The sequence below is a fragment of the Anopheles ziemanni genome, chromosome 2, assembly GCF_943734765.1.
Source record: "Anopheles ziemanni chromosome 2, idAnoZiCoDA_A2_x.2, whole genome shotgun sequence".
Taxonomy (NCBI): domain Eukaryota; kingdom Metazoa; phylum Arthropoda; class Insecta; order Diptera; family Culicidae; genus Anopheles; species Anopheles ziemanni.
The window spans coordinates 44,467,882-44,494,646 of record NC_080705.1 but is presented as its reverse complement, the minus strand read 5'-3'; the positions used below and the strand labels follow the sequence as shown (position 1 = coordinate 44,494,646).

General features: G+C 42.9%; 1 protein-coding gene across 1 annotated transcript; it reads left to right on the top strand.

Annotated features, from left to right (window-relative positions):
* Positions 1-740: 740 nt before the first annotated feature.
* Positions 741-21,780, top strand: LOC131293631 (WD repeat and FYVE domain-containing protein 3). The gene is made up of 29 exons (XM_058321708.1): positions 741-1,123; positions 1,182-1,338; positions 1,419-1,571; positions 1,656-1,848; positions 1,916-2,102; positions 2,185-2,742; positions 2,809-2,954; positions 3,587-3,757; positions 3,933-4,111; positions 4,201-4,377; positions 9,117-9,313; positions 9,649-9,754; positions 9,911-10,970; positions 11,044-11,342; positions 11,421-12,074; positions 12,161-12,295; positions 14,387-14,539; positions 14,610-17,389; positions 17,468-17,573; positions 17,651-17,847; positions 18,008-18,311; positions 18,376-19,005; positions 19,076-19,179; positions 19,258-19,508; positions 19,577-20,061; positions 20,156-20,347; positions 20,419-20,560; positions 20,640-20,777; positions 20,942-21,780. Exons 1-29 carry the CDS (start codon positions 741-743, stop codon positions 21,235-21,237), a joined length of 10,533 nt encoding a protein of 3,510 aa, XP_058177691.1. The 3' UTR covers positions 21,238-21,780.
* Positions 21,781-26,765: the final 4,985 nt, after the last annotated feature.

The window sequence follows — 26,765 nt, the reverse complement described above, 5'->3', positions numbered from 1 at the left end:
TTTTACTTTCATATCAAGGTGATAACAACCATTAGTTCATATTGAAACTTTCATAATGAGTTTCACAGAGGTTCTGAAAATCTGTGCACGTCGAGTATTGACTTGCTGGTAGATTGCTGGAACTCTTGCTGGAACTACATAACAGCAGCAAACAATTTGAATTTCTGTCAGCCGGGAAATATCCAAATGTCAAAACATGTCAGAAGAAATGGATAAAGTAGGGGAACTTGGAGAAAAGAGAAACAAGAAAAACAATCGAATTGACAAAAATCAAAGAGTACACGAAAGATCTTGTAAACAGAGAAAAATCGATACTGGTTTACAAAATTCACTCTAGTTTAGGGTTATTGGTGACCTGCTTCTGGTGATTAGTTAAATTGTTTATATAAGCTCAAGTGATGAATATAACGAACATTTTCTTTTCTCTGCATCTAAAGTGCTAATCGGTCATGTATTAAGAGTAATTATAATCATAAATGACACAAATTAAAGTTCTAGTGTTCTATGTAGCTCTTCGTTTTGATACCACTTAAAGTGTATTGACGTGTTAGTGAAATGTAATAACGAGTGTTTAGCAATATTCTTGGTGAAATATACTATTCTTATTAGTATCACTATTGTACATTATGGAAAGTTGTTGGAATAGCACATACATTCCTTAGTCTAATGTCCGATGATCGCTGAGAAACTAACATATAATTGCTCTGGTCTACTGAAAGTCGTAACAACATTCTAGAAAAATGAGTAATCAGCGGCAAATAGCTAAAAAAGCCCCATCCCAGGCGTATCAAACATTACAAAATTCAAGTTGTGGCGAAAAACATTCCAACCTGAGTGGGAGTCCAAGCGATGGGGAGATCAACGATGAAACCAATTTAACACTGTTGCACTTATGCAAATTGTTTGACGAGTTTATCAATCTCAAACCAACTATGGGAGATACAGATAGGGATAGAAGATTGTATCAAATGTTACCACTATACTGTAACGTATTTAGCCACTTGCAACGGTACGACGAGGTAAGCCCAAGTGGAGGACATACCGCACCCCTAGTGTCCTGGGATAGTCAATCTGCCTTCTGTTATCACGTTAGTCGTCTGCTAGCCAGAGAAATAAAGCGCAGGTTAGTTATGGATAGCACATAATGCGTGTATTTAGTTGTTAAAACGAATGTTTTACAGAGCATCTAACCAAAGCACAGAAACCGCCTCAAAGACTATAGCATGTTTTTTGGAACTCCACGATGTGCATGGTAATGACGAGCCAGGGAACGGTTGGATTCTTCTAACGGCTATCAGCTTAATGGCTACCACGAATCACGACAGTTCATTGCATGAGGTATGTAGCCAGTATTTGACGATTGTTGGATGGACTTAAAATTTTCAAATTTACAAACGATGCGTCCCAATTCGTTTCAGATAATGATTAACGCAACGCTTCCTTCCACGTTGATCCGTTGCATTTATTTGTTTCTCGATCTTCCAGAGGCAAACAAAGACATTTTATCAGACAATATTTCGAACAGTATTGGTTTGGATCGGCGGGTATTATTATATAATGCATTTTCCCAGGTTAGTGTAACGCAAAAAAAGGGACTGATAACCGATTCCCTCAGGTAACGTTTTATGGTACGTTTCATTCTTTCTTATTCATAGATTTTGTTGAAACTTTGCGCACACCCTCTAGCAGCGGAAGAGTTGATAAGAATGGACGACTTAACCTTATTGTTCTCTACCGTGACGGCGCAATACGCTCCATGCAACACCCAGTGGCGTTCACTAGCTCGCGAGGTTCTATGCACCATAGCTCGTCATGGCTTAAACGAAAATGTGATAGAATATGTGCATGGTAATATTTTGAAGTAAGACTATTTTCTAGAATGTAATATCGCCCATTATTGTCGTTTTGCCCACAGCAAAAGGATGCATGGCATTGTGCTTGGACAATATGCAGCGAACAATCAGTTTCAAACCGCTAGATACGGTTGAAATGTTATTGGCGATTTTTGGATTCCTCCGTCAATCATCGCGCCTGTCTCAAGTTTTATTAGACGACTTCAAGCAGTGTCAGGGATACTTGTTTCTAGTAGACTTCTTTCTCAAGTACGTTTTTGATGAAAGTGTGTGTGTGTACGTGTAAAAATTATGTAGATGATATTAATTCATCTTTTCTTTTGCTTTGCAGGATAGATCAAGATAAGAAGCTTCTCACCCCTGACGCGGAACACGGGGGATCCGTGGCTGAGGAATCTTTCCGTAAGCTCATACCCATGATCGTTTCTTGGTGCAGCTGTGGCTACTCGCAGGCACCTCCGTTACATCCCCTTCCGGACAATAAGAAAGCACAATTGCAGTTACAAGGATTCAGAATGCCTCACGTAACATCGAAAGGCACGTGTGTGCGTAATATATACGCCTTCCAAGTCTTGCAAACAGTATTTCTTCGCTCGACAAATGCATCGCTCTGCTGCACGATCTTGGACGCAATCATGGTGGTCTACCGTAATGACGATGCCAATTACTTTATTTTGGAGTCCCAAAATACGCTGTGCCTGTTTGCAGAAAAGATACACCAAAAGCAGTCAACGGTGCAATTAAAATTTTTCGAACTGATTGAATTCATAGTTTTTCAACTCAATTTCATACCCCGCAAGGAGTTGATAGCGCTTTCGGTACTGTTGAAAACGAATCAAGCAATAGATACCAGCATTACGTGCACTCGGACTTTTTTGCATCTTTTAAGGTAAGGTTAGCAAATCGAGCAAATCAACAGTTCAACCAAACTAACAGTATTTAATTTTTTATTTAGTCACAACAATATTTTTAACGATGTGTACAGAGAAGTCGGAATCTTGGAAGTTTTCACCACCTGCATGAAGCGTTACAAAGAGTTTTTGGAAAAAAATACGACACGAGAATCGATAAATGCAGATGTCGCCCGAGATATTGTTAAAGGTATGTGGTTGTTTTCGTAATTCATTCGAGGTAATAAAAAAAATCTTACGTTGAATAGCGTAATGTAAAACTCATTGAAACGATTTAAGTCATCTAGCGCTATCGTAATAATAAAGATGTGACGCTTGAATCCAATATCTACCTCGTGGACTCCATGGAGATCGTAGGTGATCTTTGAAATTTATGTCCCTCATATTTCAACAATAATTTGATTATCGCAATAGTGATAATTTAGCAATTATTATCCTTGATGTTTGATTAAAATTTAAAAAAATAATTGCTTAATATAGTGCAATTTGTACTAATGATAGATTACAAATTAACAAACATTATTTTTGTTTTACACGTTGATGAAACTGGTTAAACAAGGTTGAGGGTTTCATTTTTTAATGTTATAAAAAATAAATTCTATTTAAAATGTAGATTCAAATGTACACGTCTCATTAAAAAAATGTTACAGGATATCACAATTCTTACTTTTCTTCTAGTGCTTACCTTTGTGCTGATTCTCAGAATATTACAGAATTAGCAACCTAAGATACCACACCTTCTTCATTCGTTCGAACGATATGAAATATTGGATTTCCAGCACAGCTTAGAGTTTACAAATGTTTATTTTTGTTTATGTGTAGATAATCCACCGGAAACCGATCCACAAGAAATGCTGGGGCGTCTCGTAATGGAAGCGATTGTGCTTTTGCTCAGTGGCAATAGCAATAATACATCCGTTTTCAAAAACAGCGGTGGAAGCAAGTGCATATATGAAATGATCAAGTTCGACCATTGCAACAGCGTTGTTTTAAGTAAGTTTCTATCTTATTTTAACAGTCATTCTAAATGTCACACACAAAAGCTGATTCAATTTTGTATATTTCGAAAAGCTGGCTTTATACCACTTTTCCGGAATAATGTAGTCCAATTTCTCCTCTTTACACTGCCATTTTTGTATACCATGAATTAAAACTTTTTCGTTTTTAGAAATTGTAAAGGAGCTCGTTTCAACTGCTGGAGGAGAAGATGATATGCTACACTTACTTAAATCTATCAACACAACCACAGAGCCACTGACAACCAGCATTTCCATGCGTATTCATGTTTTATACGCATTGATTGATTGTCTTAAAGAAAGTCACCGTACGAGATCGTTTTTTCGGAAGGTACTGTTGTCAATCAATTTTACCGTGAATGCGTTTGCTATGTTTAAAACACATCGTTTAGTATTACAAATTTTTTGTTTTATCGGCAGGTCGGAGGATTTGTGTACGTTGTGAATGTGCTAGACATGCTGAGAGGCCAATTTAACGATCGACAATCTAACTACCCATCAAGCAAAGATCACATAAGATTGTTTCGTGTTGTATGTCAAACGCTAAATGCGGCTATGCGATTCGAACCAGCAAATGCTAAATATTTTCAAAACGAGGTAATTGTCATTGAGCAAAATTTTTTTTTTTTTTTATTTCTATTTTCACGGTGCGGGCCGTATTGTACATATTAAATTATATACTATATCCTAGAGAACTGATATCTCCTTATCCTATTTGGGTCACGTCGAGGCTATCAGGGCGCTCGATGTGGGAAATCACGCTGTCCGGAACCGTCCTTGACAGGGATCTTCTGCTTCCAACTCTTGCTTGTTGATGTGATTTGGGTCTATTTTGGTCGGACGAGCTAGGTGCTTTAACAAGGACGCATCAGGAGGTTCATAGGAGTGGGAGAGGGTACGTAAAGATGGAAGGGACAGAATGGGGAAAGGGGAAACGTGAACTGAAAAGAGAGGGGGATGGAAAGGGAGAGGGAGTGGGAATTAAAGTGTGAGTCCGTTGTTCCGAGCAAAATGGAAAATTACTTTGAGGTACTGCATATCGTTCTCCGCTAGGATGTCACGTATCGGGACGGCCGGTGTTTTGCCCAACGCCTCTACTGCGTCGATCAAAGCCGGTCGTGCGGCTCCGTAATCCACACAGGACCACAGAAGGTGATCCGCGTCGTGGAATCCAGAGCCACAGCTACATAACTTCGTCTGAGCCAGATCTATCCGATGTAGGTGCGCCCCTAACGCAAAGTGGTTCGAGCGCAACCTGCACATCATTCGGATGAACGCACGGTTCACCGTCAGTCCATTAAACCAGGGTCGTAGTGATACTTGAGGAGTGATCGAGAAGAGGAAGCGGCCAAATTCATCCGCCTCCCATAACTTCTGCCAGTGGGACAGGCAGAGCTGCTCTGGGTATCGGAGGAATTCGTGTGGAGGAATAATACGGTCATATAAGGCGCCCGAAGACACCCCTTTTTTTGCCAAGGCATCAGCCTTTTCATTCCCAGGGATTCCGCAGTGAGCGGGAACCCACACGAGCGAGATTCGGAAGGCTTTATCAAAAAGAGCACATAGCAGTTCTAATATTTTAATAACAAAAAAATCTTTGCTATTAACCACATTCACATTTTGGAGGGCTTGAACAGCGCTCAAGCTGTCCGTAAATATAAAGAACTCCCCTGGGGGCCGGGTGTCTATCAAAGCTAGCGCACAAAAGATAGCTGTAAGTTCTGCAACGTAGATACTACATGGTTGTTCTAACTTATGGAACGTTTCCGCGATGGTGTTAAAGCAACCGAAACCTGTGCCCTCGGCGGAAGCAGATCCGTCCGTATAAAACTGTTTCTCCGGCTTTATATGGCCAAACTTTTTCCTAAAGATGGCAGGGACTGTCGTCTCTCGCCCTTCCTTGGAGATGGAGTTTAGCTCCTTTTTGAAGGATGTGTCAATCTTTAGAATTTTATCCAACTTGCCTGGAAGCGCAGCAAGGTTAAATCTCGGGACTTTGTCAGCAATAATATGTAAAGACAAGTAGTCCTGATAAATTTGCATAATTCTGCTGCTGCACCCTAATGCTTGCAGCATTTCAAAATTCTTTATCACTTGCGGATTCGAGTTTGAGGCCCGAATGATGTACCGTAGTGCTAGTTGTTTCAGGCGCAGTCTAAGAGGCATTACACCGGCCATAACTTCTAGTGACATGTTGTGCGTTGACTTCATGCACCCTAAGGCAATTCGCAGGCATCGATATTGGATTCGCTCTAGTACCAGCAAAGGAGCCTTTGCTGCCCAGTGGAAACAAAAGCTGCCGTACTCCAATACCGAGAGAACCGTAGTCTTATAGAGTCGCAGTACGTCCGTAGGGTGAGACCCCCACCAGAAGCCTGTTATTGTGCGGAGGAAGTTAATACGGCGAGAGCATTTTCGTGATTGTTCTGCCACATGTTTGCTCCACTTGAGTTTTCTGTCGAACCAAATTCCCAGATATTTCACTGTGTCAACTTTTTTAATCTGTTTCCCCTGGAGAAACAAATTAATTTCAGGTTCGTATAGGCCTTTTTGTTTATTTCCCGCCGTGTTGCTGAAGAAACAGAAAGTTATTTGTTCAGTTTTTTCTAGGGAGAACCTTATTCCCATGTCGTTAGACCAATTTTCCAGCTTATTGATCGTAGCTTGTAGGAATGTTTTTGCTTCGGCGGGGTCCCTACAAGCAACTGAGAGTACTACATCGTCTGCGAACTGCCTCAGGGTACAACTCGGTTCAAGGCAGGCGTCAATGCCGTTCACATAGAAGTTATAAAGGATAGGACTTAGGCATGAGCCTTGTGGTAGACCGAAGAAGCTTACCCTTCTCTCCCGATGATGCCCATTGTCGAACAGCATCGTTTTCTCAGCGAGCAGGTTGAACAGAAAGTTGTTCATTCTGGGACCAATTCCTGCGAGTTGCAACTTCTTGCAGAGCTTATGTGGCGATACTGAATCGAATGCTCCTTGAATGTCTAAAAAAACTGACGTCATGTTCTTCTTCTTGCAGTGGGCTATCTCGATCTCTGTGGTGAGAAGAGCCAGACAGTCTTGGGGGCTTTTGCCTTTCCGGAAGCCGAACTGGGTGTTGGATAGAAGGTTATTTGCTTCCAGCCATCCCTCCAGGCGGAATAGAATCATTCGTTCTAATAATTTGCGTAAGCATGACAGCATTGCAATGGGCCGATACGAAGTATGCTCTGAGGGAGGTTTACCATTTTTCAAACTGGCCACTACTCTCACTTCGCGCCAGGAGGGGGGAACGATGTTTAGCGTGAAAAGATTATTTAATATGCATAGTAACCGTTTCTTGGCTAGGGCCGGGAGCTGTTGGATAAGCTTTATTTTTATATTGTCTAATCCTGGGGCGGAATCTTTGCTCGAGAGCAGGGCTAAGGAGAACTCCACCATTGTGAATGATTTATCCAGTGATGGGTCTCCTTCAGTCTCCAACTGTTTGAAGCACTGCTCAGGGACGAAGTCTGGACAAATCCGGTGAGCAAACGGTTTCAGCCAGTCCGCAGTGAAGCGTTCACTTTCGTTGCCCGGGCAGTGCCCCCTCATCCTTTTAGCCTTCCTCCATAGCGAGCGGAGAGCTGTTGCAGGATTAAGGGAATTCACGTAGCTTCGCCAGTGTCCCTTTTTTTTAGCCTTACTCAGATTTTTACACTTTTTCTCCAGACCTTTATAGTTCTCATATAGAGATCTGGAGCCAGTGTTGCAGTAGTATTTGTAGGCTTTGCGTTTTGCTATGCTAGCCGCTTGGCAGTCCCTATCCCACCAGGGATTAGGCGTCCTCTTGAAGGCTTTCGGGATATGTGTGTGACCTTTTTGTGCCTTAAGGGCACACTCGTATACACCTACCGCAAAGTTTGAGAATTCCTCCAAAGACGACGTATGATCAGATTCTCGGGTGAGCCAAGCGGTAACAAGCTCTGCATATTTTCCCCAGTCAATATTTAGGGTAAGGTCACCTTTAAAAACACCTCTTGCCGTGGTTCCACTTTGTTTCGAGAGTGTAACAAGGATAGGCAGATGATCGCTGTCCAGTGGGTCGGCTATTACCTTCCATTTGATGTTTTGCTGCAAAGTTGACGTGCACAACGAGAGGTCTAGAGCGCTTGGACTAAACATGGGTGTTTGAATTTTAGTCGCTTCTCCAGTGTTTAGAATTGTCAATCCCATGTTATCTACAAAGTCTCTAATGATGTGAGACAGGGCGTCATCCCTATTTCCCCCCCAATCATAGCTATGTGAGTTGAAATCCCCTAATATGAGAAACGGTGGGGGGAGGAGTCTTGACAGATTAAGTAGCTCCCTTCCTATTAATTCCAGTCTGGTTCGGCTAACTGTAGAAAACGGCGGGACATAGACCGAGGCAATAACAATGTCTTGCTCTCCTATCCTAGTTCTAACGGCTACTGCCTCTATTGTTCCACTGTTTGTAAAGTGGATTCGGGAAAAAGACTGGTTTGATTTTATTCCTATCAGTACTCCTCCTCCCCGTGAGTCTCGGTCCTGACTAATAATGTTGTATCCTGGGAATCTGAGTGTAGTCTCCGGGGTTAGCCATGTCTCGCAAAGTGCGAATGCATCAACCTGGTGTTCATTCAGCAGGGCCTTGAAGAGGTCTATCTTCCCCAGAAGGCTCCTGCAATTCCATTGGACAATGTTTGACGTATCAAACATCGGTCCGAACAATCTTGCTAATGCATGGCCATTGTGTCGGCCATCGATGTAACACACCTCGTATGAAGGGCAACGCGCAGGCTACCAGACTCGACAGGGGAGGAGGGAGGTTGAGAGGGTCCAGCAACGACTGAAGGATGTCAGAAAGGGATGGGGGAGGGATATTGGCGCACGAGTTAGGCTCTCTAGCAGAGGAGCCAGGTTTGCCGGTATACGCTGAGGTGCTAGGTGCAGCCGGTGGGGTGGTCTGACTAGGTGTGGATCGGGGAGTGCGAGTTTCTGCCTATTGAGCTGGCGCAGGTCTGGAAGCTACTGGCTTTGGGGGTTTGTTTTGCTTCTTCTGTGCTACCTTCTTCTTTGAAATTACTTTTTTTTTCGCTAGCTTGTATCGTACCGCAAAGCTTAAATGTTTCCTGTTATTACCTGCCCGGGGGAGCGAGGTAGGGACGTCGTTCTCTAGATCCTGTTCTAAGATGCTAAATTGGTTTAGCAGGGTCTCTGATATGGCGTCAGGGGCCGCTTGTAGCGCTTGAGCGTAGGATCCACGGGCCCTCTCAATGTCATTGAGCAAAATTGTCTCTTAAAATATAGTTTTAAAACAGATATTCTCTTTTATGGACATATATTTACAGATAGCGAATACACTCTTCTACCAGGCCATACAGGATTTGGGATGCTTCTCTAAAAATGAGTACATTAATTCCTACGAACGGGGTACTGGGAATACAGTTACCACTGGCGATGGGCCCGATACCTGGGCGGTTGATCATAATTTGGTAGAAACGTATTCGAAAGTGTTTAAAGCAGATATTAGGAATGATCTCTTCAGGTAAGATTGTAGTTTTCTACATTCATCAACCAGTTGCATCTTTCAAATCTTATCGCATGTACGGATAACAAGGAGTGTTTTATGTTATAATTTTTCCTACCAACGCCAAATGCGATTAATGTAATTGAAATGTTGTAAAAAAATAGTCCGAACATGTGTACTGTAAATCAACGAAATTGGAATATGTGCTCATAACTGATTGATATGTTTTTCTAATTCTTATCGTATAATCACAGTGACAAACATCACTTAATTGTTGATATGCCCCGTTCATTGGTTGCTATCTGCATAATATATCGATCGTTGTATGATATAGTTCTGGATGGATTTGATAGACCTCAGATGGTCGACACCTTGCACTATACGCACAACAAAACAAACGCAGACAATAACTCTGATTCTTCAACTGCCTCTTCTGCCGCAATCATCAATGAGACACATGTAAGATTTTTAAAGTGTATAATATAAAATTAAAATCTCATAATGGTTTAAGCGAATGTTCAATCGTTGTTTAAAGGGATAATTTCTGTTCCATGTTGTACACAGTTTTGTTAAAAACGAGTCGTAATAAATAAAATTGTTTTTTTTTCCTAACAGTCTTCTTCCGTGCTGACACCAACAGCGTTGAACGTAATCGATAACGTCATAGTACATCCAAGCGTGATTGTTTGCATGCTAAAATTGCTCCCTTCCGTCAAGGAGGAGCAACTTTCGTCAGAGGCTGACACGACCATCTGGAAATCGTCAACTACTAGGGCGATCGCGCTGCAATATTTTCTCTCCGAGGTTATTAAGTCATTTGTTCGTAGCGAGCGCAATCAACAAATCATGTGCGATGGCGGATTAAATGAGTGTCTCTTGCGCATCTGCAAGGTAGCTCTGGTGGACGAACGTCATCCGCTGCACACGTCGTTGCAGTACATCTTCGAGCGTCTCGCGGTACAAGCGCTGATGCCGAAGGAATTGCGCACGTTTCTTCGATTGAACCTAAACATCGACATGTGCACAAAGGACGATGAAAAGACCAGCGAATCGATGCAATCACCCACAGTACCGTTGACTCGCGTGAAAACGTTGGTATCAATCACCACTCCACGTGACTTCCGAGCACACGGTTCTTTCACGCAGCCACCGTTTATCGAAATGGACATGTCGACAGAAGGGTTTGCGTGTCTTTTCTTTCCAAACATCGCACCCAACCAATCGAATCCACATCTACACAATTCTACCGCTCATCACCATCTGCATGGATCAGTCGGCATGGGGCTAGCGAGCATGGACGGTGGAGCTGGCGCTGGCGGAGCAGGGGCTGCACTCGGTTTCGGGGTCGGATACGGCTCGGGACAGCATGGTGGCGGTGGTGGAAGTAGTTCAAGCGGTAATACTAGTGGCCACCAACAAGATGTAGCCACTGGTGGTGGAATAGGAACGGGCGATAGAGTATTTCCCTCCAATAGTGGGCTAACGTTTAGCACGTGGTTTTGTGTGGACAGGTTCCCGCACCCTCCGCAACTAGATAGCCATCCCATCAGGCTGTTGCACATTGTCCGCTCGGATGACGGAACGATTGAAGATGCGTCGGTGGTGTTTAGCGTACTCATTCTACCTAGTGATAAAACCTTATCGGTAGCAACGCAAGAATTTCCGTTCACTCAAGGTATGGAATAATATGAGGATATTTTGTAATTGTTATTAATTAATTTTAATGTTTTGTTCTTTTTTCTTTTTAGCGTTCTGCAATGTGTACAAAGACGAATATCTGTCGCGTGTATGGTGTCCAACGTTCCTGCAGGAGAGTCAGTGGCATCATGTGGCAGTAACAATCGCAAAAGTTACCCTGAAATCGTGTCTACTGTCAATCTATCTAGATGGGCGCCATGTCCATACCCAAAAAATACAACCTATCAGCACGGCATCTACAACTCGCACAATGTCTAGCTGCGTGCATGCATTTATCGGGACCCCACCTATATGGAGAATATATTCCAAACTCAACTGGAAGCAAGGAGCTTGTCATCTTATCGACGATGTAGGGTTTTCGTATGCCATTGGCAAAGGGAGCGTACTTGTATTAACTCTACCTCCTTTAACTGTTACCTATTTTTAGACTTTTGATGCCGCTTCAGTTGCTCGTGTATACGTTCTTGGTCCACACTATGTTGGCTCATATCAGGATGTACGTTTGGAGGACAACGAAGAAATTAGCCCACTGGTCCAAGAGGAGCGGCTAATGTTCGGTGTTAACCCAAAGGCCTTCTCGCATATGACCCTATCGAAGATTCGCAAAGTTTACAATCGCACAGACGCAAAGGCAATCGGAAAGCAGCTCGGTATGAGCTCGCACGAAAACGCAACACCCATCGTGTTGCTGCACAATTCTTCCGGTCATTTGACCGGACCGTCACGCACCCTTGGTGGCGTACTGGTCGGTTACCTAGGCATACGGCACTTTAATCCCTTCCCCGTATCGATGACGATGAACACGGTCGGTGGTTGCAGCGTGCTGCTCGGGCTGGTTGCCATGTCGCATGATATCGAGAGTCTTTACGCGGCTGTCAAAGCGCTGACCTGCATCCTGCGCACCAATAAATCGGCACGTCGAGAAATGAACCGTCGTCGGTACTATCAGACGCTGGGGATGTTGTACAAACGGAAAAAGGCACTTCTCAATTCTCACATATTGCATCTAACGTTCAATTTGGTTGGTACAGTGCACAGTGGCTATGAGACCTCTACGATACCGAATATAACAGCGTTCCAGGTATTTTGAAAATCTTTAATATATAGCATTTAATATGCTATACTGGAAAAGAAATACTAATGAATGCTGGTTTCTTTTATCAAAAGGATTTACTATGTGATTTCGACATCTGGCTGGACGGTTCGAATGATTTAATCCGCTCTTTGTTAGAGCATCTTTTGGAGCTGGGCACCGAGTCGAACGAAAAGTTCGCCAATATTCGAATCATGCAGGATCTGCAGGTAAGTAATCTTGTTTGGTTTTAATGCCATGTATACTAAAGCCCCTTTGAAATGATAGGGTTTTTCACGCAAACTGCTAGGCGCCTTGTATCTCTTGTTGTTAACTCACTTCTAACCAAGTAGGTCCCGCGAAGGAAGACCTCCTAGCTTGGTTAGCGGTGTGTAACGGGAAGTTATATTTCTGCCGGCTAATTGTCAAAGTCCCTGGACTCTATTACTTTCTAGCTAGTTGCCTCTGCGTGTGGTGGAGGCCTATGCTTTGGAAAGGGAGACTGGGTGCTTCAAGCTTTCGGATATGGCAGTAAGTGCGATAAAAAACCAACGAGGTTACTCTAGTCGGAGTTTGATTTAACACTAAATTTATTTCAAAATTGATTCCGTTTATATACCAGAATTTCTTCATGGTATTTGTGCTTATACAATACAAGGTTTTAAATGTATATGTGTGGCAGGTGGCGAGAAGGATTGGTGATCCTTATGTTGGGTTTTTCTTCCTATCCACTTTATGATGCAACGCATTGCCTGAACATCCCGTTATCGTTGCGTCATGTCCCTTGTCCGTTTTCTATGTTTATTGGGGATCAGGATCGCGATCGGTAACGGGAGTTTACATGTGGGTTTGTTTACAGCGCCGATCTACATATTTATTCCGTTGGTACATTGCGTAATCGCTGTTCCCTATGCCACGCGTTCGGTTTGTCCTAAACAAATGCGCGATCGACCCATGCGCTTGGTGTATGTTGATTTGGGCATCTCGATTCCGGTACGTCGTGTCCTTCTCGGAAAGTTCTTTATTTGGACAAACGATCGTACTGGATACCGAAATGTTACAATTTAAGGTGGGACTTTGCCTATCGACCTTTTCGTCTTCCTTTTGGTGCAGCGTTTCTTAAGTTTTATGGTTCTGAGCCGTTTGAGTTCAAATTGGCCGTTTTGTTGTGTTTTATCCTCGAACACATCGTTGGTGCAGCAACACTTGTAATTTTTAATTATCATGGAAATTGGAAATGTTCCATTCGTTTCCAAGCTAATGAGAGTTTTAAACTGCTATTTTAATCTCAAGAATTGTTCAACAGTAAGCGTTAATTATAGGGCGCATGACGATGTTTCGCAAGCTAAGTTTTCTCTTGCTAATTTTGAGTTTTCTTGTTGGAAGTTAAAATGATGGCCAGAAGCATCCTTTTTCTCCCATGGAACAACAATATCTTGCTGAAACTTCAAGTAAACATCGGCTGTTACTTTTAGTACCTGTTCAAAGAAATGAGGGGGAATCGGCCTCACTGGAGACTACCTGTTGCACCATCTCATGGATCGGAACCATGGTAGAGATGACAATAGGAACTTGGCTACAATTTGGTGCGAGTCATCTATCATTTCTTCGATTCACTTTTTCATCTTGAATAATGGTTTTTCATTAGAGAAAAAGACAATCGGACAAGGATGCTTCAATTGACGCCGAAGTTTTCAGCTTTATTCATTAGCCGTAAGTTGGTCATGGAGTTCATAAAATAATTTAAAGCTAAGGTTTTTAGTAGAGTTTTATAATTCAGATTCAGATTCATGAATCGGAATAGTTCTTTTTGTTTTGTAGATTCATGAATCCCAAAAAATCATCAATTGCTGAAAAATTGGGTAGAGGGACTTCCTTTCTTTTGGTCGCATGACCCAGGCCAATGAAAGAATCAAGGAGATTCATGACAGATCCATGAAAGATTCATTAGGGTTTCGAAAGATTCATTATGCTTTGAAGATTCGAATCCGCAAAGATTCATGAATCCATCTGAATGAATCTTAGGTGAAAGATTCATATGAATGAATCTCGCCAAAAGATTCATTAAGACTGCTAACCGATCGTGATCTTTTATCGACATCTTGACGATTTCTAACCCGTTTTTATTTTTTGTTGATATCAAGGAAAATAATCTATCTAAGCCTATTTTTTTCTAAATATATCCACACGCAGCATGATAGTTGCTACCGTTCAAAAGAGGCTATAACAAGCAAGAATATTTTGCGTTAACATACCCTTTGTACAATTATTTTTATCATCTTAACTTAAAACTAATCATGGCGTTATTTACTTTCTTACAGTGCTTGGCAAAATTGTTATTTATCATTGATGAAATTACTGACGATAGCGCTCGGAAAGCGTTATTTGCTCTGGCGCATACTTTACTCGGATACCAGCCGCGATCAAACGATGTTCTCCTTTTCGGACAATACATCACAAGTCTTACACCAACGGTCGGTAGCTAGTGTTTTTGTGATTATACTATTCAATTTGCTCAATCTCTCTTATTTTTATTTTTGTCAGGTTGACCAGTCGGCTTCGGAAGAAAACGTTCAAGATCGACAGGTGCAGTTACGCAACCGATGCCTCAGCATTCTCCACCATTTACACTTTGGCGCTAACAATGCCATTAACTGGCGCCTGTGCGATGATATATCGCGAATCCTAGGGCTAGATTGGATACTGATGTTCATGCAACCGCATCTGAATCACTCGACAATGCTTTGGGCTATGCGGCTGCTTGTGATAATGTTGGCCCGGGAGAGCATTCTTCCTCGTTTCCGCGAGGGAAGCGGTGGGTCGGCTGAAGAAGGCTATTTAAAAAACACCGAAGTGGTTATGCAATCGCGTAATGCAATTTTATTGTCATCAGCACTGCCACAAATCGCTAGTGGCGGTGGTTCGGGTGGTAGCAATCCGATGGGCAGCTCAGATGGCAGTACCTCAAACAAGCATCAGGTGCTGATGGGATTTCCTTACCTGGAATGGCTTTTATTGCATCGAATCGAGGTGCCTGAAGTGTATCCCCTACTCGTTGCCCTAATCATAGGGTATCCGGTGAAGTCGTCGATAATTCCCTCGGAGAATAAAAGTCTCGAAGACATCTGGGGATTCTTGTGGACATCACCCGGTTCGAGTGTGCTACCAACAAAGCAAGGTTCAGAAAAAATAACCTTCTGCACCGAAGCGGTTTGTATAATTTTAAGCTTGGTGAGAAAGATTGTACATAGCCAAAAGGCAACCGACGATGGGACTTTGGCCGTTGGATCAGATCAGTGGTTACACTCCCGTCCATCCGACGTTGTGCGGTTGCTTGTGGCATTTTATAAACATTTGCCCGATTTCGCCCCTATAGCGATGAGCGGCGAGGTGATTGTAGCGCTCATATCAGTTCTCTTTCCTCCTGCGGCGTCATTTGTAAAAGATTCAGCCGGATCTTTATCAGCTGCATCGACACCGTTAGCCGCAACCGGCCAGTCAGTTTCTCCGGTGTTAAAAGAATTGGATAGCTTTGATGTAACACCTCCCCTGGGCTCTCCAGTGACAGAAGATGATCAGCAGCACCTTATCACGCTAGCGAACCGATTTGGCAACGATGAAATATGTGAAAAAAATTTCCCCTACCCAATTACGGCACAAATTCTGGACTTCCTATTGAAGCTGGTGGTGGACTCACTGTCGCTTTGCTACACCGGCAAAACGGCGCCAGTGATTGATGCCGTTTTAGAGTTCTTTTTAATTGGAAGCATTGTAGACGATCGCCAACGGAAGCATTTTCTAACCGATTTTGTTTCCCTGTTAATGGCACACCTCGTGTCGATTAACATAATGCTGAGGTCACCTTCTTCGGCTGCTAATTCCAGCGTTAACAACGCCGCACCGGGTGGACAACAGCACCTTGCCTCGAACGTGTTCTATGTAACGGCGCGAATTGTCGACAAACTCTGGCAAAAGATGTTGTACCTAGATGGACGGGAAGTGTTTGATTACTGTATACACTTGATACAACAGGCTAAACGTCGTGCTGGCCAGTTAGGATCCGGTGGAGGAATTGGTAGCAGTGGGGGTAGTATTACCTGTGCTAGCTCCTTAGAACCGTTGTACCGTTCGCTGAATCGGTGTATACTGTATCTGTTGGCCCATCCACCACGTCCCGGTGGGGATGCAATGTTGGTGGAGGTGCTGCAGAAGCTGATGACTAATCGACTGCTCGTGTTCGGTGCCGGTAATCATGATCCCGACTTTATTGGGTGTCTCACGTACTGCTTACTTCAGTTGCACAGTTCCGATGGGCCCGAAAGCGGTGGTGATCGCATCGTGTTGCATTCACCATCGGCCCAGGCTGCTGCCCGAACCACGACTTGGCATGTTGATTCCTTTCTGGGCAATGATAGTGAAAAACAAATCGCCACACATAAGGTGGCCCATGACGCGTCTACCTCATCATTGTCCCTGTCGTCGGAATTGGTAATGGCTTCGTTTAGAGTTTGGGAAGAGCTGTATGTGTGCAAGAAGCCGGTCATTGAAGAAATATTCAAAGTAACGCTCTCACAGCCCGTAAGAAACGCTCGTGCACCCGATATGGATCGAACCCAAGCACAGGTAGCCGAGATATCACTAAAGCATTGGCTAGCATTTCTAGATGCGGAACGTCGGTCAGCCAACCGTACGCCCTGGGAGGTACATAATAATATTCAATCTAAAATACAAAAGGTTACCGGTGGCTTAACACGTTTAACCAGTCGTTCAAAGTTGAAAAAAGAGTCCGGAAAACGGCGCGTGCATGCGGAGGAATTCCGGGGGGCCGACATCCGCCAAATAACTACCGCTAAACTGACCCTCGTTCGGGATTATTGGGAATTTCGACTGGAACAGCATGGTAACAGCAGTGCGCACACGAAACGCTACGTCTATCAAGATTGGCTCCAGTCCGAGGCGGAACTGATACGTGAACGGGCCATCTGGGGTCCGGAGTGCTGTGCAGACTTTACCAAGTGGACGCTGGACAGCACGGAAGGTCCTTACCGTATGCGTAAGAAGATGCTTAAGAATGAGCTGTTCTACGTGCACTATCCACCACGGCCGGAGCTGGACGTGGCTGCCGGTTGCGATCATCAAAGCCAGCGACAGCTGAAATGTCGTGTGGCCATCAGCCACGACAGTGGCAAAAACAGCAAGTTCGTTCAACAGTATCGCAATATGTTTCCGGAGCAATTTGAACAGGAACTGGCGGCCTTCATTACGGCGGGGCAAACGAAAACGGATGCGGCCACCAAAAAGTCGAACTTTTCCAAATCGCATCGGTAAGACGGCAATGTAGTTTGAATGTTGTATGGATACACTTAATCGTTAACCTATAATTTAAAATAATGAAATTCCAGCGCTGAGAACGGAATGCAAGGTGACTGCTTGGAAAACGAGGAAGATTTATCTTCTTCTTTGCCGGATAATCAGGTGTTGTTACGTTTACTCGAGGAAAAAGAAAAGGTAAGCGTACACTCTTCATATACATTGGAGAAGGTGTTATTTATTCTATCTTTTTTTATCTTTTCTTTCATCAATAGGTATCGCATATATTTCGTTCCGCACGTATACAAGGATTGGACACGTTCGAGGGTCTTCTCCTATTTGGTAGGGAATGTTGCTACATTGTCGATGGATTTACGTTGCTGCGTAATCGAGAAATTCACGACATTGACTCGTTGCCGGCGGAAAACTTTGAACCAATTATACCGAGCACAACTACTGGAAACAGCCAAATGTAATGTATTTTTAAATTTTATTCACAAATGTTCATGCTACCTACCGACTCCTTTATTTGAACTGGCATTTTATTCATTGTAGTACATTTACGTATATTTTTAATCAAGAGTTTCTTATAAGTATACTTATTCAGAGATATTGTGCAATGTGTTTTTCAGGTCTCGTAGCATACGACAATGTTCGAAGATATTTTATGACGATATTCGTGAAATACACAAGCGACGTTATCTACTGCAACCGATCGCGTTAGAGGTATTTTGCGGCAACGGTCAGAACTACCTGCTGAGCTTCCCGCAGAAAGTGCGAAATAAAGTATTCCAAAAACTAATATCCATTGCAACGCACATAGCCGATAATGCACAGCAATCGGTGGCAGGACAAAAAAGGGCCGCCAGTGTGGAACAAAACGCTGGCCTCTTGAGTAATCTGATCGGCGAAACATCGGTTACACAGCGTTGGGTGGTAAGTAAGCATTAGCTTATCAAATGTAGCATTCAATATTTAATGCGGAATGTTGTCTGTACAGCGCGGGGAAATATCCAATTTTCAATATCTGATGCACCTAAACTCGCTGGCCGGTCGCTCGTACAACGATCTCATGCAGTACCCCGTATTTCCGTGGATTTTGGCAAACTATGACTGCGACACGTTGGATCTGAACGATCCGGGAAACTTTCGAGACCTCTCCAAACCGATGGGTGCACAGACGCAGGAGCGTCTGAAGCAGTTTCAGAAGCGCTATGAAGACTGGGACGATCCCCAAGGGGACACACCGCCGTATCACTACGGCACGCACTACAGCTCGGCCATGATTGTCTGCTCGTACTTGGTGCGGTTGGAACCGTTCACGCAGAACTTTCTTCGCCTACAGGGCGGTCACTTTGACTTGGCCGATCGGCTTTTTCACAGTGTAAAGGAAGCATGGTATTCGGCATCGCGACAGAACATGGCCGATGTGAAGGAGCTCATACCGGAGTTTTTCTATCTTCCGGAATTTTTGGAAAATTCGAATCGCTTCGATTTGGGCACAAAGCAGAATGGGGAAGTACTGAATGATGTAGTACTGCCACCGTGGGCGAAAAATGATCCGCGGGAATTTATCCGCATGCATCGAGAAGCACTGGAATGTGACTTTGTGAGCCGTAATTTGCATTTGGTAAGAAAATATCCTTATGTTCTTCACTTAGTGTGGTATTTTTTAAAATAATTTAACTTTATGCATGCAGTGGATCGACCTTATTTTCGGTTATAAACAACAAGGACAAGCCGCTATTGAAGCTGTGAATGTTTTCCATCATCTTTTCTACGAAGGCAATGTGGACATCTACAAGTAAGTAACTTTAATCAATTAATTAGTTTGACTTGGGGTTTCATTTTCATGTCTGACAATTGTTTCGTTTCTTTTCAGTATTCAAGATCCTCTACAGAAAAGTGCTGCCATCGGGTTTATCAACAACTTTGGTCAGATTCCAAAGCAATTGTTCCGCAAAGCACACCCTGCAAAGCGTATGGTATCAACAAAGCAGTTCAGTAAACTGGTCGATGTAAGCCCACTGATTCCACCACTATCACCGCTTGGAAATGCTCCAACGATAAGTAGCGAAAAGTTTTTCTTTTACCATCTTAACAACCTTAAACCCAGTCCGCAACCCGTGAAAGGTTAGGGTGATGTTTGCACTACTTGCACACTGAACAACTCTTATTTACCAGACATTTTCCATTTCCAGAAGTAAAAGGGCCGGTAGGACAAATAATACAGCACGAAAAAAACATACTGGCCGTGGAGCAGAACAAAATTCTTGTTCCGAATGCGTACAATCGCTACATCGCATGGGGTTACGCCGACCACTCGATACGAGTCGGTACCTACGATTCTGATCGGGCAAATTACGTCTGTGAAAACATCGATCATTGTGGTGAGATCCTATCCTGTACCTGTCCTAGTGCAAAGCTGTTGATCCTCGCAGGCACCAGCTCTGTGCTATCGGTGCACAGTGTCGACACGAAGGCAAAGAAGATTATGCTCAAACAGACCCTGTTCGGTCATACCGACACCGTCACAGCGCTGACGTCAAGTAGCGCATATAATATAATCCTGAGTGGTTCCCGAGATCGAAGCGCAATCATTTGGGATCTATCACGCCTAACGTACGTTCGTAAGCTGGTTGGTCATGCAGGTGCAGTAGCTGCGGTTAGCATCAATGAGCTAACGGTAATATTTCGTTGTTTCAAACGTTAATTTTTCACATTTTAACTCATCAAAATTTGTATTTATTAACTTTTTTTTTATTTGCCATGCTTTTTAGGGAGACATCGCAACGTGCTCGGGCACCTGGCTGCACATATGGTCTATCAATGGACTTCAAATGGCTGTCGTCAACACCAGCATGGGTAGCTCAGATCGAATGCAGCAAATCCTTTGTGCTACTTTCTCGAGCATTCGGGAATGGGACACAAATAACGTGATTATAACCGGGTCTACTGATGGTGTAGTAAGGGTACGGTATTTTACAACATTACTTTTTGGTATTTAACTGTTGATATAACGGTTGAATGTTTTATTGTTCAGATGTGGTCTATGGAATTTGTTAAAGGCACAGGTGCCGAGGAAAGTAAAGGAAATGTGCCCGCGGAAGGTGCTACGGCACAGGAGACCGGTGTTTTAAGACCCAGCGACGACACCAAAGACAATAATCTACAATCGGCAAAACGTAGGTCAAATTATTACGTCTCTTACATTACATAACTTTTCATGGTTCGTTACTTACTTTTGCTTTTTTCTTTTTATAGTTGAAGTTCAATGGGTTCGAAAACTGATCTTTAGAGTAGAATTGACAATGCATACGGCGTACGATCGGAAAGATAATAGTGAACCAGCAAGTATTACGGCGCTAGCCATATCCAAAGATCACCGTAGTTTATATGTCGGTAAGTATAAAGTTCTACTTATTATAAGTATCGACAATATATAATGCTCTTATAATGCCCACGGCTAATGTCTAGGGTCTTTCGTATTCTTTGCTGTTCTTTCTGAGTATAAAAATGATGTTTTCTGCGATTATATTTCAATTTTGTATTTAACTCTACAATAGGTGATGCCAGGGGTCGCATATTCACGTGGTCCGTAGCTGAACCGTCATTCTCAAACAGTGTTCGCATAGTCGGTGGTTTTCTTGGCACATCAAACGATGATTCTAGCATGGATCGGTTCTGTGCTGTATGTCAGGGTTTGCTCACAACTCCCGACAAAATGAATACCTGCCGGCAATGTGGGAGAGTATATTGTTTCAAGTGTGGTCGCCAAGCACAGGACAATGGAATCTTAAATCTGAAGCAGAAAAAGGTTTCAACTCATCCGACACTATGCAAACATTGCTGGAATCAATAGATTGCCTAGACTGCGGAATAGTAGATACATATATACTTTAGCATAATTGTTACAGCGATGCATAGAAACTATTTTATTTATTGTGTAGGAATCCGGAGCAAAGTTTAAAGATTTGATTTATTCACACAATTAGTGAAAAAGTATTATTTCTAGAAGAAACATCGTGAAGTATTGCTAGGGGAAACCCAATGTTGTTATTATTCAATTTACACTATACGTGCATAGGATAAATTAAGGTGGTTTAACAAGTCTCATATATTCATGTTGCAGCCAGTTCGTCTTTTATCATTTGCTTTAACAATTAACTGGTATTCATGGTAACTGCTAATCAACTTGTTTGATCTTTTAAAGTTTATTTATTTAGTGGATAATAGTCGAGCTGGTTGACTAACTAACGGACACGTATCTCATGTAATCAGATTGTATATTCGTTTAGGAGCAATATATTCTAAATGACACAAATTTTAAAAAAATATCGTGAAAGGTGGATGCTACGCTCAATCTGTACCGCAAGGCAATAGATTAGGACCAGTTTTTCTTCTGATTTGCGGGAAGGTCGCCTGTGGAACTGGTTTCCTCGGGCAGTCGAGTAGCTCATTGCGTGCATTGTTGGTTTTCAAATTATATAAAATAACTAAAAGTCACATGCGGCTAAAACCCGGTCAGCTCGAAAATCGAAAGATAGACATTGTATAATTATATCGAACGTCAACATTAACTAGTTCACAATGCACATGCATATCGATTCTATTATGTAGTAATTGTTTTCTGTATGCGTCCCAAGTTTTGTGTATATACCGAAATGTTCATCGATGTTTTATATAAATGTATTAGAACAACGATGTTTTCATGATCCTTGTTTTGCATTTTTGCTATGCGAAAGAAACAAGATCTTGGTATGTTAGATGTCGTGAAAACTTTGATCGTAATTTGTCTAGTATTGTTTTAAATTTGATTTTGTTGAATCTTTTTGTTTCCGTTATCTAAACGTTAACTTTAGATTGTTTTCAATTCCGAAAAGAGATCTAACGGCCACAAATGACACGTACGTGTCACCCAGGTGACAAAATTGACGGTTATTTTTGAAAAATGCAGTGAAATTGCCCTAAATCCCACCGATGTTTGAATGTATGGGTGCGGAATTTCGTATCGCCGTGTACATACACGGACTGATGAATGTTTTCTTCTTGAACATTTTTCTAAGCTTGCTGTGCATCAGTTTTGAGCTGTCATTGGTGTTTTCATTTGGTAATGTGACTGTGCATCGTGCGGACTTGTTCAGCGTAAATAAAAGATGATAATCTTTATTAATCACACATGTTTTCACGGAATAACAAGAAAAGAGGTAAGAGAAGCCTTTTTCCGGAAACATATTTAGCATCATCATCAACGTCGGTCGAATGTAGGTGTTGAATGAAAAAACGTCAACAAACCAGAGGTTTGTATCAAAACTTGTTGACACGGCGGGAGTGAATAAATCACAACCGTTGAAGGAAGTTTTGTTTAAAATGTTCCATCTCTTGAACTTCATATTCGATATAGGGTTTTTTGAGAAGTAGAACTTCGCACAACGAACTTGGTGGCTTCGGGAATTCTCTACAAACTCGCAACAAACAAGGAGAATGTGCTGATGAACGATGTGATCGCCATCGTTAGTTCGGTGCATATCTGGGTGAAATTCTGGGCACATACAATACATCAGTACGATTATCAAGGACGGTCGGAAGTATTGTCGGCGTCACGTCAGTAGATGTTGGACGTGGTACAGGAGAATTTCGCGATAGGTACGACACTTCCGCCGCAGGATACCAAAATGGTACTGGAGTCACTGTTGACAAACGTGAAGTGTTACATCCGAAAAGAGTTTAACATTGAAAAGGTTCGTAAGATTTAGGGGACAAGCTTATTCATTTTCCTATTTTTCTCGTTTTGGATTTCATTTGAGCTCACCCTTACCACCACAACGAAGCACGAGGTTGATGACACTTTGGCGCCGAGGAAGCTGATCAAGTTCATTACCGATGCTAAACACGAAGCGAAATTCGAACAAAAAAATGCTGTCCTGCGATTCTACGATCCATCACTTGAGTGCCACAACCTTTAATCGGGGTTGTTTTCCTTCACGCTGCCGTTCGAGCTGGAGCCGCACGTTCTTTTGGGTTTGCGGGATCTCGTCCTTGGGTCCGACACCGAGATGGGATACGCCGGGGCACTCTGTTTGATTTATCACACCAATCTGGCCAAACTGTCACTGAAGCTTGAAAATGCGCGACGGTTGATGATCAACACTTTTACCAAACCGAAAGCTCCGCAGATGATCGCGAAACAGATTGGCTGGCAGGAGTCGATTGCTCGATTGTTGAACAAAAATCGGATGGAAAACCGCGTCCACGGAGGCGCGAGGGAGCAAAAGTAGGGGAATATTTTGATCGACATGGATGAGGTGGTCAAACGTGAAGGTGAATCGTCGGTGATCAATGGTGCTGGCGACGATCTGATGCGTACACGTACACGACGGTGGCGGTAAGCATGGACCGAAATCGTTCATGTCTGAGGAGGCAATGGTGATCAAGGAGCAGGAGGATACGGTGTAAGATGCGGTGGTGAGGCAGCGTCCACACGGCATCGTAGCGTAGCGATTTTGACACTCCATCGTAGTGTAAATGTTGGTCGAGAGGCCTTAGCCACGGCCATAAAAAATAGTTGACACTACGATGGAGTGTCAAAATCGCTACGCTACGATGCCGTGTGAACGGGCGGTGAAGAATATCACCTCTTCGATCACTTCCGTCTACTTGGTGACAAACAGGACGCGATCGGTTCGCTAACGTTCGCTAAGTCGTAAGAAAAACTCGTCGCTCAACAGCAGCAGCGAGGAGAATGTTTCCTCTCAATAATCGGGTAGGTCGGTGATAAAAGATGTTACTTTCACAAAGCGTAGTGAAAAGTTGGATAGCAGCACTGGAAACAGTGTCGAGTCGCCGGGTGTGAAGTACGCTGAAGAAAATGACGCAGATAATCTCTTGTGCCTTGTAACGAGCAGTCTGTGGCTAGGTCAGACTGCATTAGCTTAACCATGCTCGCATCGTAGTTTGCGCTTGCATTCTCGAGATGGGTATTCAGGCTGAACTGATCGATCTTACTTGTCCTGCGGCACCGATAGAACGTAGCCCAATTGCCCTCTGGCATACGATCCAGTGGAAAAAGTGTTCTATGAAGCTACACGACGGAGTAATTTCGCTGCACTGTCATGGTAGTCCTGCAGAGCATCAGCAATGACTGGACTGAAATGTCCCACCTGCGTCTCGGTCTGCGAATAACATATTTCCACATCTCTCTCGATTCAGCCGTTTGCACTGTACCAAAAACAACATTGTGGTTCGAAGATAAACAGAGATGCGACTCTAATTTTCTCGATCAGAAGGCGGATTAAACAACATATGGATCAGCAGTATGAAAGCCAACAACACGTTTACCCAGGGCCAAGCAAGATTGTGATGAGGCAGTTTATCGATTATGGTAAGTTTACTGATTTATTTGCGTTATCGCTTCAGCACTCGATAATTTTTATTTGGAAAGTGTTATTTGCAACCGTCCAGCAGGTTTCAACAACAAATGCCGGAAGGTTTCTGCATTGCTCGTATTGACCGTTTGCTGCTTGTAGAGGCTATGATTTCGGAAGCGTTTGCTGCTTGTAGAGGCTATGATTTCGGAAACGAGACAGGACATACAAGCCAAAATAATGCTGGAAAGCCAGGGTAGGCCAATATTTCCAGTGACTGTATCGACGAGGGATGAACTTTATGCAATGATGATGCAGACGCTCTGTTCGCCGCAAGATGCAGCTAACCCTATGATACAGGACGAGCAGCAAGCTAGGAAGCAGGTTTACTCCATGGTAGCTCGATAAATGCAGTGTTTGCGATTTTGTTGCATTCGAGTTCATCGGGGAAGATTATCCTGTTTGCAAGCAAGGTAAATGTAAACAGGTAATTTTTTGTATATTTGTACTTTTCTATATTTACCTTTTCGTATTTTTCGTTTCATGACTACGAATTGCAACTAGACGGTTTTTGGAACACGCAAAGAAACTATTCCAGAAAAACTGCTGAGATTGTTTTTTTTTTTTTTTTTTTTTTTTTATTTTAGAGATTTTGACCTATTCGGTCATTCATCTCTAGACTGCTGAGATTGTTAAAATAAATCCTCTGTTTGAATTCGAATTTATATTTTGTTTTGATTTGATGGCTTTGAGCTGTCAGTTCCGGAGTTGGGTTGGAAGGGTTCAATTTATAATAGTAAGGATCGGATCAGTGCACCCACGGTGGGTTCATTTTTCACGCACACACTTGCAATTTTGGCTTAATAAGTCTGCTATTAATCTTCTATGCAGCCCCTTTCTAAGCCTGGCGAAAATTATCTAAATCGTGTTTTCTGTCACTTGGGCATGGCCGCCATCAATTAATTGATGTGAATGCATTCATACTAGAGTTGGGTAATTCGGATGCAGTCTCATAAATCTGAATGATTCTTTGCATCGTCTTGGAGATGCATGAATCCCAAAGATTCACTAATGTAGCACGGGGTCCACACTGCAGCGCGACGTCGCCTGACAGGAGCTGAACTCCACCCGGTTGACAGAAATTGACATTGTTGCTGGTACTATGTAGTTCCAGCAAGAGTCCCAGCAATCTGCCATGGAAAAACTCGCTGGTACTAGATGACAGCTGCAAAAAATTTGAATTTTTGTAAACCGGGCATATAAAAAAACCTTGCGCGATGTCGCGCGAATCGCGCTATGTTTTTTTTGCATGTAGTTCAGCGCCTGTCAGGCGACGTCGCGTTACGCGACAGTGCAGTCTGGAAAGCGTGTAAGGCCCATATTAGACGGCGTGCGTCCGACGCGTCTGCGTCCCGAATGTAACCGAACATCAGTCAAAATGGGATATAATTGACGTTTAACGAATCGTCATTTAAGCACGTGAGATGCGCATCGTCTAGGTAACCACCCGCCATTTTGAACGCGCGTCGCCAGCTCAAACAAATTTTATTTTAAGTATTTAAGAAGAAAAACTCATTCTTTCTTAGCGTGGCAGGTGTGATGTGTGTTTTTATACAACATCCTCTCAACGAATTAATTACAGTTGGACGTCGATTATCCGGGGCCGGATTAACCGGGGGGCGGATTATCCGGGTGTCTTGCAACTGACAACTGCACAACCGGGTTGAATTGTTTCCATGAATATCAGGTTGGTTCACAACATTTTTTTAGGAATAGTGTCAAATAAAATTTGTCGGATCGAAATTAGCAATAAAAATTTCCTTCAAAAAATAATTCAAACATTTTTTATGATGAATCAACTAACTGGAACTGGTCAAAAGTGAACTAGCCAAGACTCAAACCAGGTATTATAAACGTATTTTAGTATGTGTTCGATTATCCGTGAACATTTATATTGAAACGTCAACGGACGCGCTAGCGCGTGGAACGCAGAGATAACTTCTTTCAAAACGAAATAGTTGTTGGA